General features: G+C 37.3%; 1 protein-coding gene across 1 annotated transcript; it reads left to right on the top strand.

Annotated features, from left to right (window-relative positions):
* The first annotated feature begins 12,305 nt into the window (after nt 1–12,305).
* On the top strand, nt 12,306–14,055 carry LOC131070941 (protein EXORDIUM-like 3). The gene has a single exon (XM_058006648.2). It carries the CDS (start codon nt 12,648–12,650, stop codon nt 13,656–13,658), a length of 1,011 nt encoding a protein of 336 aa, XP_057862631.1. The 5' UTR covers nt 12,306–12,647; the 3' UTR covers nt 13,659–14,055.
* Nucleotides 14,056–16,511: the final 2,456 nt, after the last annotated feature.

The raw sequence follows: 16,511 nt of genomic DNA, 5'->3' as shown, positions 1-16,511 counted from the left end.
GATGTGTGGCTCAATAAGAAACAAGGGTAGGTAAGAAATAGGTGTGGGTAGGTAGGAGAAACAATAAAATATTCCACATGAGGTGGAATGTAACAAGATAAGATCAACACCATAAAAGGTGGAAATTCTCCTACTGTAGCGTCCTAAAATTGCGACACTTGCAATTTCGACTGCATTTGGGTCTTCACGATGGCGGCGCAACACTGAACTTGAATGGAGACCCCGAAACTTGTCCATGACATCAAAAACTGCATTTTCCAGCACCCTGGCCTAATCCTCCTTGCACCCTGCTGTCCCTGGAGGTGGGACCATGGCGCCCAGCGCCCTGGTCCTTAAGGACTAGGGCGCCCAGCACCCTGGTCCCCCAGGACCATGGCGCCCAGCGCCCTAGTCCCTGGCCCTATTTTGGGCCCGGTCTCTTTTGGGGCCTCGGGTCTTTAAGTTTGCAAATTGGAAAATAACCTTTCCTGGTCGGCCTAAGGTCGGAAAAATCAGTCTATCAGCCCTAATTGACAAGTATATAAACTACATTTTCTCTCCCATTTTGAGGAGGGAGGACATATGTGTGCAAAGGCGCGAAAGCGATATTCAAACATTCAAGCATTCAAGCATTCAAGCATTCCTTCAAGCAATTGAGTATTCTAAGTCTCCATTCAAGGCTAAGTGTTGCATTCAAGACAAGGATTCAACCATTGAAGAGGAGATCACATACAACATACTACACACATTACACCTTCGCATAGACGAACAGATCCCCCTTCGTTTCGCGGATTTTTCGGAGGACCGTGTGCACGTTGGGCGCCATCATCCTGTCAACTTTCGCTCAAATTTGCAGAACAGCACCGTCTCGACATTTTACTGCTAATTCCAGGTCTGCAGCTTCATACCATATCCCTATCTCTATTTTTAAGCGAATCTTTCCTACTTTACATGCATTCCTAGTTCAATCATTCTATCTACATTTCTTTACAAAAGAGGGTATCCTTGATATCTTAACCCTTGAAACTCATATAGAATCTAATCTTGCATTGCGTGGGATTGGATCTTGTGGGTTTCAACCCCTCTTTTGAATGTAAAGTCTCCCCTAAGTGAAAACCATCAACCCTAGTGACTCTCCCTTCTCTCTCCTTGGAGTTGGGGAGGGGAGAACAACTAGGGTTCGATTTTTCCGCTTTACATTTTGGTGAACCCGACGTGAACATCCTCATTCTGATTATTCATGGTTAGATCTGAAAATTTTGTTTCCTTAATTACATTTCCATGTTTGATCTTTTGCAAATTTTAGAGGCTAATTGCATAAAAACCCTAAAATTTTGTTTTTAGTAATTAAACTTGTGGAATGTTTAATGGTTAATGCTTGTTTCAGATCTACCCTTCTATTGCAAATTACCAATTCATATTTGTGCTTTAATTCTGAAAATTAAGTGGTTAAATGTCAAAACCCTAATTTTTAAAACCTCTTTGATTCAACCTTTGACTGATAATTTCACTGATCAAAACACCTCCAAATCGGCTGTAACTTTGGATTCCGCAATAAAATCATAATATCTTTCATCCCTGAAAATTTGGAAAAAAGTTGCGAGGACCGTGTGCACCCCGAGCACCATCGTCCCCGACATTTTTTCCGAAATTTCGGGAGCTAGATCCTACTGTATTTTTCTGCTAAAATCCAGAATTTTGGCTGATTTTATCAACTTTAACACCTTCAAAATTAAAGTCAAAGTTGGTCTAGCGATTGCTTGGATTGAGGCTTCTAATCATTCAAAAATCGTTGAAATTAAAATTCATATCAAAATTGTGTTTCTTACAGTCCTAAATCTGAAAAGTGTGTTGGCATTCATTCGAAATTTCAGTGTTTTATTCAAATTTTTGTAGTTTGTGACTTTTGAAATTAAGTGTTCAATTGCAACAACCTTGATTTCCACTTTCAAATTCGAATTTTGCATGAAATCGAGTCAATTTTTAAATTTCAAAACTTGCATTGCTTTCAGTATTCCATCCAAAATCATAAAATTCAAAATTTCAGTTTCCCTCTCTTTTTCAAAATTCAAAATTTACATTTTTCAACAATCTTGGTAGGGTTCAATTTTGAGATTGCAACTTTAATTTGGCCTATCTACAGATCGTAAAATCACTCGATTTTTTCAGATTAGCTTTAAAATCATCATAACTTTCATCCCTGAAAATTTCGAAAAAAGTTGCGAGGACCGTGTGCACTCTGAGCGCCACGGTCCCGGACATTTTTTCCGAAATTTTGGGAGATTGTCCTGATTGCATTTTACAGCTTAAATCTAGGAGATTGGCTAATTTTATTGAAATTTGCTACCTATAAAATTCAAAATCTTCTCTCTTTCTTTAGTGCATGAGTTTTACAACAATAAGCCCTACTTACACTATTCCCTTTAGACGAAGCCTTAGAATTAAGTCCTTCCAAGGTGTAATTACCGAGGAGATGGAACCTAATTTGAATGGCCTTTTTAACGAGGACATGGGTAATTCCTCTAATCCTCTTAATGATGAAGAAGCTCTCCATGAGGTTTCTGTAGAACAACTTTCGAAATTGGATAACCAATTTGATGATTTTCGACAATGGATGTCTCAAGAATACCCCGATAGCGAAGCTCTTTCATTAATTGAGGGTCTAAAACGTATGGTTCAAAGTGATAAGAATGGAATTGATATTTTGCGTGGTATTGCACACATTGTGGATTCGAATGTGATGCCTATGAAAAGTTGTGCCGAAACTTTAGGTTATACACAACCTCCTACTCAAGTCAATCATTCTATTCCTTTGACGACTCCTATTGCTAGTATACCTACTTTTACATCAAACATAATGACTACTTCAACACAAGATATTCCCCCTATGATCACCAGTCATGGGGGCAATCCCTCTTCTTCAATCAACCCTCTTCCTTCATTCATTCCTTCAATGAGTGTCCCTATTATATCTCCACAAATAAACATGACGCAAGGGGGCAATTCATTTAACCCTTCCATTCCTCCTTGTAGTGTTCCTCCTATCCAATCATCTCCTATGACTAACTATCATAGTGTCCCACCACCTTACTCTCTACCTTCTTTCAATAACATAACACCTCCATCACAATCTAACACGTCTAATATGAACTCTTCGACTGAAGCGACTATTAACAATCTTGCACAAACTGTCTCTTCTTTACAGCAACAAATTGCCTCTATGAATCAATCTAAGTTTAGTGTGCCCACATTTGATGTTGCGAGCCCACTTTCTCTTGACATTGTTCGAGCTATCCCCCCTAAACATGTTGAAATTCCGCATTTGGAGCTTTATAATGGTAAGGGTGATCCTCTAACACATGTTAAGACCTTTCAAACAATATGTACTGATTTTGCTTATGACCAAAGGTTGCTTGCAAAACTGTTTACTAGAACATTAAGAGATAAAGCCCTACAATGGTATTGCTCGTTGCCTTCTTATTCTATTACTTCTTTCCAACAACTTGCAAATGCTTTTATTCAACAATTTCAAAACAATATAAGTCCTAAAGTTACTTTGATTGATTTAATGCATTGTAAACAAGGTGTTAAAGAAAAAGTGACTGATTTCATTGGTAGATATAAGCATTTGTATGCTCAAATTTCCTTTCCAGTGCCTGACAATGATATTCAAAGAATCTTTATTTCTAATTTACAAAAAGATATTAGAGAAAAACTCCTATTTTCTGAGTTTACTTCTTTCCAACAGTTGTGCGCAACTCTTCACAATTATCAACTGACTGTGAGTCAAATGGAACAAGCAAATCCTATGGCTCCGAGTGATAAGGGTGATAGTAGTCAACAACCATTTGGGAAGTTTAAACCGAACAGAGAGTCCATTAAATTCAATGAAAACATCATCAACAACAATGTGAATGCAGCATCAGGTGTGCCTCCCATTTCTAAGTTTTTCAAGAAAGAAAGAAAGTTTACTCCTTTGAATGAATCATTGCATAGTATTATGAATAAGTTATTGGAACAAAATGTGCTTACCCTCCCTCCTATAAGGCAAATAGATCCTACAAAGATTAATTCACCCTATTTTGATAACAAATCTTTTTGTCAATTTCATCGTCAACCTGGGCATGATACTGAAAAATGTTTTGCTTTAAAGGGTAAAATTCAAGATTTGATTGATAATAATACTATCTCTGTTTTTGGTGTGAATGATAAAGGCAACACATCTGTAGCTCCTCCTAACCAAAATCTTAAGATTTTCACTGATCCATTGCCTTCTCATACCTCTAATGCGATTGATACTACTGATTCCTCTATCTCACCTGATGATCTCGTGTCTATGACTCCGAATGTGATTAACTTTGTGGAGCAACAGAAAATCCCTAAAGAACCTTCCATCACATTTGATTCCAGTGAAACTATCAGGGCACCTAATGGTCCTTTATATATAGTTGCAAAAGTCAAAAATACACCTTGCCGTGGAGTGCTTATTGATCCTTCTTGCATGGTTAATGTCATTACTAAAGAATTTCTTTTTACTTTGCAATTGAATCAAGTAATCTATGACGAAACAAATGTGGTTGTGAAACTATTTGATGCATTTTCTTCTCCTGCAGTTGGTTCTATTACATTACCTATCGAGGTCTATAACAAATCCCTTGATGTGGACTTTGCTAGTATTCCATCATCCGAACAATTTCGTGTGAAGCTAGGCTATCCTTGGCTATCTTCCATGAAAGCTATTGCTTCTCCTATTCACAAGTGCTTGAAATTTCCCCATAATGGTGAAGTTGTTACTGTTAATCATAGTCTCTTTAAACCAGCTGAAAGAACTTCTAGTGTTCCTATTGATTACTTTTGGCCTAAACAATTCCAATCTCTTCCATCGCGAAGTGATCATCTTTTCAAATCTTATCAAAAGTGGAAAAAAGATATGATCCTATCTCTAAGTGAACCTAGAACGCCCAAACTTGATATTCCTATCATTCTTGAGAAGGAAGTTCTTCCTTTGAAAGATAAAACTAATGTCTTTCCTCAAGAAGATTCCCAACCCATCCCTATGGATGTGACTATGCCTATGTCTAATAAACTTTCTAAAGGTAGACCTATACCTCCTCGTCATGATGGGCTTGGTCTCCTTCCTAAACCAAATATTTCTCCTTTATATGGAGCAGTTCCTCCTCCTTCCTCTTATGGAGAGAAGAGACCTTCCTCTTCTCCTATTATCCAACCTAAGAGACCACAACCTAAACACCCAAGTGATAAGGATGAGAACATTCCTCCTCCTCAATCTTCGCAACTTCCTACTAAGACTAGACGAAATCGTTCTGCACGTGAACGCCGATGAAAGCGTCGTCTTAGAGCTCAGGCAACTGCTTCTCAAACTTTGCAATCCCCAAAAACACCTTCAGCTAATATTATTCCATTTTCTCCTCAGCCGACGATTGAGCCGAAATCTCCTAAACATAAGATGCATGATGGTCTTGATCCTGTGCGAGTTAAAGATCCTATTTTTATAAATCTTGATGATGATATAGATGAAAATGTTATTCATGATGAAAATGTTACTCCTATTCATTCTGATAATGAATATGAACATGTTGATGTTGATAATTATCTATCTAATGAATTTTCTAAAGCACTTATCCTAGCTCCTAGACAAGAACACCGTGGCTTGGGATATGAACATAGCCCTTGTTTGGATCTTGTGATAGCTCCATCTGCTGTGTTGGACGTTCCTCCTCTAGCGTGTTCCCTACCTTCCCGAAATATTGATTAGCAAGATCGGGGGGTTGATGACGTGCTAGACTAGTTTCATTAGCATAGCAGATTCTCTCCTCCTCTCTTGATCTTTTGTCACTTCTTCTATGTGTTATTCTCATTCTTCTATTTGTTGTCCTTAGTGTTGTCTACTTGAGGACGATGCAAAGCATTGAGATCTCTTTTGGTCTCTCTCATGTTGACTCAAAAGACACATGTGTTCCCTTCTTCTAGGTGACCTTCCTTGATTGGGGAATGAAGAACAATTATGCATACATACATATGATATACATGAATTATCATACAGCATACTGACCCCGAGGAAAGCGAAGTCACCTTGTGCTTTGTGTTTTGTGTCTATTATCCTTGGGCTTATCTCACACTTGGGGGCTAAATCCTTGTGATAACGTGCTCCTTTCTCATTTCTTATATGTATCACTACCTTAAAGCAATCACCCCCGGTGAGGCGTGTGCGATCGCTTTAACGTAGGGGGGCATACATCCCGTTCATATCTTTTCAAGATACTTGAAAATTTCTTGACAAATTTAGCTTTGCCTTGAAAATTTTTGATATCTTTCTTGCATGACTCATAGTGAGGGAACCTTACTACTGACAGTCATGGTTCTCCCTCGTGATCTTCCCTTTTACTTTGTCAATCGAAGTTGTAAGATCCTTAGTCCACTGGGGGCTTGGTGTATCTTGCCTCCTTAACGCGGTGAAAGTTTTTCAATGTTGTTTCCTTGTACTTTACTAGAAGTATTGGCGTATGCTTATACTCCCGCTAAAGTGGGGGCTAAATGTAGCGTCCTAAAATTGCGACACTTGCAATTTCGACTGCATTTGGGTCTTCACGATGGCGGCGCAACACTGAACTTGAATGGAGACCCCGAAACTTGTCCATGACATCAAAAACTGCATTTTCCAGCACCCTAGCCTGATCCTCCTTGCACCCTGCTGTCCCTGGAGGTGGGACCATGGCACCCAGCGCCCTGGTCCTTCAGGACTAGGGTGCCCAGCGCCCTGGTCCCCCAGGACCATGGCGCCCAGCGCCCTGGTCCCTGGCCCTATTTTGGGCCCGGTCTCTTTTGGGGCCTCGGGTCTTTAAGTTTGCAAATTGGAAAATAACCTTTCCTGGTCGGCCTAAGGTCGGAAAAATCAGTCTATCAGCCCTAATTGACAAGTATATAAACTACATTTTCTCTCCCATTTTGAGGAGGGAGGACATATGTGTGCAAAGGCGCGAAAGCGATATTCAAACATTCAAGCATTCAAGCATTCAAGCATTCCTTCAAGCAATCGAGTATTCTAAGTCTCCATTCAAGGCTAAGTGTTGCATTCAAGACAAGGATTCAACCATTGAAGAGGAGATCACATACAACATACTACACACATTACACCTTCGCATAGACGAACAGATCCCCCTTCGTTTCGCGGATTTTTCGGAGGACCGTGTGCACGCCGGGCGCCATCATCCTGTCAACTTTCGCTCAAATTTGCAGAACAGCACCGTCTCGACATTTTACTGCTAATTCCAGGTCCGCAGCTTCATACCATATCCCTATCTCTGTTTTTAAGCGAATCTTTCCTACTTTACATGCATTCCTAGTTCAATCATTCTATCTACATTTCTTTACAAAAGAGGGTATCCTTGATATCTTAACCCTTGAAACTCATATAGAATCCAATCTTGCATTGCGTGGGATTGGATCTTGTGGGTTTCAACCCCTCTTTTGAATGTAAAGTCTCCCCTAAGTGAAAACCATCAACCCTAGTGACTCTCCCTTCTCTCTCCTTGGAGTTGGGGAGGGGAGAACAACTAGGGTTCGATTTTTCCGCTTTACACCTACACACACTATCCCAATGTGGCACAAACATCCAAGTGTCTCATACCACAACTACTATTAAATGCATATACCTAAGTAAACTTAAGTAAGTGTAATAATATCCATGATGAATAATTATTTACACCAACATGATATCCAAATTAGAGTTATTTGTATTGGAGAATATGTTTTATCGTTAATTGCTTATATGGATGTGTAGCGTGTTGATATGTTGTTTTTTATGTTCCGGTGATTGCGGATTGATGAATTGATCTTTGGAAGATGTGTTTAGGTCCCCTCTTTCTCCTGGAGTGGATTAGTGTTTGTTTTTGGGGTTTAGAAGGTATATTTTGTTTCAAGTCGACTTGGTTCATTCTTTGATGATCTATCTTGTATATAAGGAATGTGTACATGATTGAGTTGAGTGTGGAAGTTGAGAAGAATAGTGAGAGTGGGAAGAGCAATGTAAAGAATGTAAAAGGAAGTGTGTGAAATTCAGTGAAAAGCAGAGAAGAAGAGTTGTGTTTAAATGATATGCAAGTTGTGTTGAGATTGTGGCAGAGATATGAGGTAGAGCATTGACAGTTGAGGTCTCAATTGTGTGTTGATGTTGGTTGCTTGATGCAGAGTTCAAGGATAGCTTCATGATCAGGAGATCCTTCTTTTCAAATCATTTTTGTATCTTGTCCTGTTGCAGTTAGCTTCAAGTTTTGCAAGTCCTCTTTTGTATCTTGTCTTGTTGCACTTAGTTGAATAGGTTTTGCAAGTCCAGAGTAGTGAGCTCTTTTATTTGTAATCTAATATACATAGTGGATATTTTTTGTGGGCAATTGCTCATTGTGGTTTTTCCCTGTTTGGGTTTTGCACGTAGAAAATCTTGGTGTTCATGTGTTGGATGTGTGTTATTGATTATTTGTTTATGTGTTGCATTAATTTATATTTAGATTGATTCCCCCCTCTCTCAATCTTGCTTTGGGTTCAACAAGGAGTTCGCATTCAACTCTTACAAATTTTTCTCAAACCCCTCTCCAAACCATAGGGTAAGGTATTTTAGTAACTTTACAAACATTCCAAATTGACATCATATAATATCAATAATGTATAACTTTGACAAGTGTAAACTTTTATTTATATAGCATAACATGTCCAATATGTTAATCACATAATAATATAATTTAATAAAACTATATTTTATTGCAATGAATTGGTAATAGACCAAGTTCCTATTCTCATGCGCATTTATTGCAATTATAAAATAATAATGTTTTTCAACCAACTCTTATAAAATTAATATATAATTAAAGATTTTGATATTTTCAAGTAGGCTTCTAAGGTCTTCATAGTTGAGTTTGAAACTTTATAGAATAAATTTCTTAGGATGGAAACTTTAGTATCTCTCAAATGATATGAGATATTGAGATGATTCTTTCACCATTCACTTTAATTTTCAATTTTGCTCCTCGGGGTTAGTTTTCATGTCCATGCGTGGTCGTATAGTCTGATTTACTAAAAAATAGTGTGTGATTATTTTTGCATTTTCAAACTTCTAACTATCCTACACCTCATAAGTGTCATCATAGACTCCAAGATAACTAAAGAAACCTACAACATAGAAGAAAAATATTTTTGGGGGTGATGCAAGATTGTCTTTACACCATTGGATGCTCGTACATCATTTTTATTTTTCTCTATCTTCTCTTCACTTTTCATTTTATCATTGTAGAATCCTAGTTGTTGTTAACTTTTCCACTTGGGGCTTCGCTTCCTTATTTTCAACATTCTCATTTTAGATTACTATAACATATTTTGTCACTAGATTAATTTCTACACCATATAAGATATAAGCGCATACTTTTTATTGTTATTTCTTTATTTTGATTCCCATTAAGGTTGAAAAACTAAAGTAGAGGTTTGACCACTTATGACAAGCTTCTTTGTATCCTAATTATTTCTTCCATTTCAACTTGGAAGCTATTCTTTGGAGCCCATTTGACAAAATCAGGTTTGTTGCTTTCATCTCTCTTCATTTGTTAATTCTTTTTGTTTAAATATTGAATTTAGATCAATTTTTATTTATTTCTATCATACTTGGAAGCTATTGGATTTTCTCTTTTATAGTTTTTGAATCTTGCTTTGGAAGCTAAGAAATGTTTTTTAAAAATTTGGTTCACAAAAATTGTATGGATGACAATGTGTAATGCTAGAATGTTAGTAAATCACGTCAATATCCATGTGTTGTGTTAACATTTGCACATCATGTAGGTGTCCAAGTTGAAAAGCTTCATCCTTCACTCATAAGTTCCTTAATTCTTCTTGTATCATGAAAAAAATACTTATTTGTTAATATCTTGGAAAAAATATTGGGACATTGCATAAAACATACCTTTCCAACATTCTGCCATTTATTGTACATACTATGCATGGACGCAACACATTAATAAAAAACAAGCTACCTTCTAGTGGCATACATGCCCATAACTCTCCTACACCAAAACCTTCTTAGTGTTCATCATTACCTTCATAGTGCCAACCTTTGCATTTTCAACAAGTTGAAGATCCTTAAATTTCAACTTATACATTTGTCTAAAACTAATAAGTTCATAAGCAACCATGTTCTTATGAAAAAGTCTCATTATATGTGACCTACATATCATGGAGACATAGTTCACATTCTTAATCCTACGAAAACCTTCAAATTTGTCCTCCATCTCAAACATTTGTTTGCAACCAAATATTTCCTCTAAGGAAGCTATGTATACAAAAATTTATTTACCTAAGCGAAGCTTCTGTAATGCTCTCTAACAAAAACCAAAATAAGCAACAAGCTAGAAAAAACTAAAATACTTTATTGGCTCCTAAATAACAAGTAAAAATCAAAGCTCCTAAGCAACAAGCAAGCAAAAAGAAATTGAACCCCTATTATGAAATTAATGATAGTTTCTGTTGGCTTTCAACCAAGTAACAAGGAACTAAACTTTTACATAAAATATTAGAACATTTCTTATAATCTTAAGAAAAGATTTGCATTGAATAAGTTCCATTTTTCAAAACTACTTAATGTCAAGATGCATTCTATAGTGACAACAAAGCCCAATGCATCATGTTATGATCATATATATAAGACGCAAAATACAACTAATATATATTTAAAATAAAAGAGTAATAAAGTAAAATAAATCAACTCTTAGTAAAATAATATTTTATGTTCAAATATGTATGCTGTAAATAAAATAATTGTAATTTAAATTATTAATAACTTTGATATTGTCTCAAAATGTTATATATTCTCTTCATTAATAATGCTTTCTATTTTGGTGTTAGGCTAAAAATCCATATCACGGATCTCAAAAAAAAAAAAAAAAAAAACTTCCTATTTTTCTTTTCTTTTCTTTTTCTATTTCTTTTGGTTTCTTCACATCTCTTATCCTCTTCTATATAGTTAATTATAGTCTAACATTTAGTTCATTGTCTTCATCTATTCTCTCCCTCCATCTTCATAATAAATCCTTAAAATATTACAAAATTACAAAATTTAATTTAAAAAACTGTTTCACAATATCTATACCAATATAATTAAATGAAAAATCAAAACACATGCATAGAAGTATATATTTATCTTAATTTTTCTAAACTACAATAATAAAAGAATGACTATCTAGAATCTCTATAGAGTGCACCAAAGAATCTCTATACGCCTAATATATTTATAATAGCTCAACAATACCACTATGTATCTAAACTTTCATAGATTAAGATATTTCAGGTATGAAGATATTTTTGTTCCAGTGGCGGTACAGAGTTTTTGCTATAATGCGACAGACAGACAGACATATACAGCCTGTCTTATCGCGCTTTTCTCTGTATTCTAACGCCGTTACGCGGTCTATGCGTACTCTCTGGCAATAACATGTTGTTTCTGCTAAAACCAAACGCCGTTAGGTAGTGAATGAAAGTCTTTATTGTCCGAATCTGATGAAAATATTGGATTCCAGTGAGGCAGCTAGAGCAATTATTATATGGCCCTCCCTCTTACCGTCACGTCATGTAGCTATCACAAATAAAATATCTCCACCTCAATTGCACAACGAAAGTGACGTGGGAAAGGTCGATATAATAATGTTGGATGCAACAAAGTTTTTAATGACTTCACGAGATTAGTAAAGGATCCACAATCACATTTTTTATTTATATCCAATCTTTAAATAAGTGTCAAACAGGTTTACGTAGAGTAGTGATCGAGGTCTGTGTGAAAGCATAGTTATTATTCTTATTTCTTACTCGCACCTTTTCACAGAAACCACTTTGTACACGGGCCTGAGGCCTGAGGCCTGAGGCCTGAGGAAATTTGGTACATTAGAACGATGAGGAAATCACGCGTACATTTGGTAGAAAGTGAAATTTTCTGTGTGGTACACTTCCACCGAAAGTGCTTTGCAGTACCCAATGAAACGCATTGGGTGCTGCTGCCCACAATAATATCTTCACGTTAAATATTATTATTCGAGGATCTTCATGGTATAGAAAGTTTCAGACTTACCCAACGATCTAGAAGTTGAGGACTAGAAAAGCTAATTTGGGAGGGGAGGAGGATATGTACAATATAATGGACAAAAAGACAAGGGAGGCCCGCCTTTTGTAGAAAGGAGGCAGAGTGGCAGGTACATCACGTAAGCTTCCAATGAATGGATGCACCTTCTCCTTCTGTAATAACTTGGGCACTGTGCACATCCCACATCTCTCGGGGCAATTCAACAAACTGTTAGAAACTCCTTTACAAAATCGTGTTTCTCTGTGTAAAACTTTCAACTACCACCGCCCAGCTGTATACAACTGAAATTTCAGGAATTAGGGACAAAAAGAAGAAAATTGGGACCCACTTTCTTAAAACCCTAATACCCATATACGTATCTGATTCTAGACCATGAATGCTTCGCTGCACTCGTTCCCAAGTGGCCACGGATACGCAGCGTATATACAAACCCTACGGTTATTCACATAACCCATGAGAGTAGAAGGGTTCAGGGCAATGTTATATAACTAGGGGCCAATGTGGTTGTTTAACATTGCATTTTGAACCCACTTCGGAAATGGGTATCTGGTCAACAACATTCTTAGTTGTTGTATCTCTGGTGTTGTCAGTGGAAGGATGGAGGCCATGGCCAGAAAATTTCAATCAGACGGCGAAGGAGCAGTCTGGGCTTATGTTTGGAAGCTCCAAGAAGAATGAAGGTTCATCGCCCTATGTGAAAATGAGATACCACATGGGTCCTGTTCTAACTTCTGCTATCAATGTCCACGTGATCTGGTATGGCAGATGGAGCAACAAGGAAAAGAGGATTATCAGGGAGTTTCTTCTCTCCATCTCCAACACTAGTGGTAGCAGCCCTTCTGTGGGGGAGTGGTGGCGGACTGTGCAGCTCTACACTGACCAGACTGGTGCCAATGTGAGCAGAAATATTGTTATAGCCAGTGAACACCAGGACCGGTATTCCCATGGGAAGATCCTCAGTAGATTGACTGTTCAGGAGGTTATCAAGAATGCCATTAATGCCAAGCCCAATCCCCTTCCTGTAGACCCTAAAAATGGGCTGTATCTTCTACTGACTGCCAGTGATGTGCAAGTGCAGGACTTCTGTAGGGCGGTGTGTGGGTTCCATTACTTCACTTTCCCCTCCATTGTGGGCTACACGCTGCCCTATGCCTGGGTTGGGAACTCTGGAAAGCAGTGTGCTGATCTGTGTGCATATCCTTTTGCAGTACCCTCTTACATGACTGGAATGAAGGCCTTCACCCCTCCCAATGGCGATGTGGGCATTGATGGAATGATCAGTGTGATTGCTCATGAGTTGGCGGAGCTCTCCTCCAATCCCCTCATAAATGCCTGGTATGCTGGTGAGGATCCCACTTCCCCTACTGAGATAGCAGATCTGTGCGAGGGTGTTTATGGTACAGGCGGTGGTGGCTCCTTCACTGGCCAAGTTCTTACTGACAGAGTTGGAGCCAACTACAATACCCATGGCATTCGTAGGAAGTTTCTGGTGCAATGGGTTTGGAACAATGCCATCAGTGCGTGCGCAGGACCAAATGCATTAGATTAATGAACATGGTCTTTGAGGTTGGAGCTTTTTGCTCATTCATGGGCTTTGGAGGTTGTAGGGTTTTTGGCTCATTCTTGGGTAGCCAGCAATAATGGATAAATTAGGATTGTTTTCCCCGCTTCCCCTCAGCTACATCAATACCTGTGTCTTGATTGTGTTGATTTAAAAGTCAGGATCTTTCTGTGGGTTTGCTTTATTCCAGCATTTAGATCAGGTTCTCATCCTAAGCAGGTTTGTTCTGCTGAAAGTGATATTTAGATCTCTATCTACAATGCCAGTTTAGTAATTTTTACTCTTGTAGGATTTAAGTGAAGTACATGAGGGTGCTGTAGAAACCCATGTATGAGCTATTGCCTTGTATATCTTCTTATGATCGCAAAGATTACCATTTTTATCATGTTTATAAGAAACTACCTTATCTTAGAATTGTAAGTGGAGAACTAAGCTATATCATACAGCAATGTTATTTGGTGGGTTTATCCGACAGCAACAACTTTCCAGAAACAGTTTCTGAATTTTTAGTGAACTTATATATGCAGTATTAATAGCCAGTGTATTAAAACTAAGACTGTACACTTCCATTGAAAAGAAATATAAGAGTGAAAGGCATAGGTTGGTTGAATAAAATGCGAACGGAGAATGACAGTTCATATGGATGCAATTTCTTTTATTAGTCCCTGGCTTAAGCAGGAACTAATGTTTTCACCTCCAGCATTAACATGCTTTGGTAACTGTGTAAATTGAAAAATTTAATCTTATACTAAAGTTTTATTTTTATTCTTATTAAACTATTTTAAAAATTATTAATTTTTTGATCAATCATTGGCTGTTTCAATTTTTGCTGGGGTTTATTTATTTTATTTTTGAAAATATTTGCTATTATTATTATACAAGGTATATTGCAACCCAGCTGTCAAATTGAAATTTTAAAATATTTGTTTATTTGTGCAGGTACATGATAGGTACAAGATTCATTATTAGTCCCTGCCTATATAGGCAGAGAGACTAATGTTTTCGCCTCGCCAAATTTCTATTAATCCTTGCCCGCGAAGCATGCTAGCAAATAAATAAATTGCTTTTACTATGGTCTGTAGCGTTTAGATTTAAAAAATAGAATTTTAGATATTTTTTTTCTTTTTGTGATTGGTCCTTATTTTTTCCAGTGGTTTTTATATTTTTCGATTAAAAATTAAGAGAGAAAATCCCGTGACCAATGAAAAATGAGCAGGAAAAATTTAAAAATATTCCTAATGTTTCGAGGGTTTTGGTGGGTATGTGGCAGAATGGGAATAGTTCACGTGTTTGTGTGACGTTGGGAATTTAGGACATTGACAGTTAGCATCCTCTAGAAGGTGCCCGAAACTACAACCTTCTTACACTCTGCTTCAGAGACCTCGTCTCCTGCAAGCGGTCGCTAATTCAACCAGGCTTATTGCTGCTGCTCACTCAGGTAGGCTTCATCGTCTTCAATTCCGAATGTTAATTTTCCCTTAATGGGCTGAGAAATAAGAATTTGAGGTCTTGATGATAAGCTCATGCATTAGCATCCATGTGTGTATTGGGCATAGGACTAGGTATTTTTTTGCATGTCCATTGAACAAAGCCTGGTAATGCGTACCCCATTTAGGGATCTTAAACCATGAATTAGCTTTTAACCTAGATACTAGTTATTGTGCGAGAAATCTAAAAGAATCTTGGGGGTCAGGTGTTACTAGTTTTCAAGGCAGAAATATTTTCTGAAATTTGCTTCTATTTTTCTTAATGCACAGTAATATTGACTAAAATTCTTTTTATTTTCCAGGACTTTCCATCGCATATCTTACAATGCAAGATTTTTTACAACTCCTCAGAAGGGGTAGGGGTTATAGTAATAATAATAATAGCCGTGGTTTATAGGTTTCATCTGTTGAGGGTTTTGCTGCCATGCCAATCTCCTCTGTTGAGCATGTTCTTCTAGGCGGTATTGGTACTTACAGCATAAGCCACATTTCGACATATGGTCAGAGCAATGGCAAATCTGATATCACAGTTGTTGATAAACTAGGGAAGTCTAATGTGGTTGCAGACAATCTTTCAAGACTTCAGTTACAAGAAGATTCTACAGTGATAGATGATGATTTTCCAAATGAACATTTATTTCTTATCCAAGCTCATACTCTCTGTTATGCTGATATTGCCAATTATTTAGCTACTGCTAAAATGCCAATTCATTTCTCTCCTAAAGAAAGAAGATTGTTAGTTGAAGCCGGTCCTCCTCTACCTCCTCCCATGGTGCATGTCACTGTAATGGAAGCCAAACCAAAAATCGCAGCCAAGGTTATGTCTGCTATGAACAATTATGGTGTAGGAAGCGGATCGACATTCGCATTGTGGAAAGAACGTGTTTGTGTTCCAGAAGGAAATTGAACCACTGGCCCCCATGCGAAAAGCGATGTAGCTAAAGTTTCATGTTTTTTTTTAACCATTAGTCAGTTCCCCTTCAACACAATCCATTAAATATAGTTTAATTTTGATCATTATTTTTTGTTTTATGGTTATTTTGCAGATTTTGCGTATTGGTTAGCAACTAGATCAAAAACAGACATGTTGTTCATTGCTAAGAATGCATTCATTCTCAACTCGATTGATGTCAATCAACAGCCAATTCTTTCCTCAAGAAAAGGTGTACATTTCATCGTATTATATATTTGTGTCCTGTTATTTCAAATTTCTTTTAATTTCATTTTTTTAAATATGTTAAGCCAATTGCATAAACAAGAATTTGGATTTTCTGGTTTTCAGTTAACAACCACAAACAGGGCAAGGTCTTGTTAAGAAGATGGAAGTCCATGAAACCTATTTCGAAAGATGATG

This window comes from Cryptomeria japonica, chromosome 1 (assembly GCF_030272615.1).
Source record: "Cryptomeria japonica chromosome 1, Sugi_1.0, whole genome shotgun sequence".
Lineage (NCBI taxonomy): Eukaryota > Viridiplantae > Streptophyta > Pinopsida > Cupressales > Cupressaceae > Cryptomeria > Cryptomeria japonica.
The sequence above is the reverse complement of the archived record's forward strand: the minus strand, read 5'-3'. Positions and strand labels throughout refer to the sequence as shown.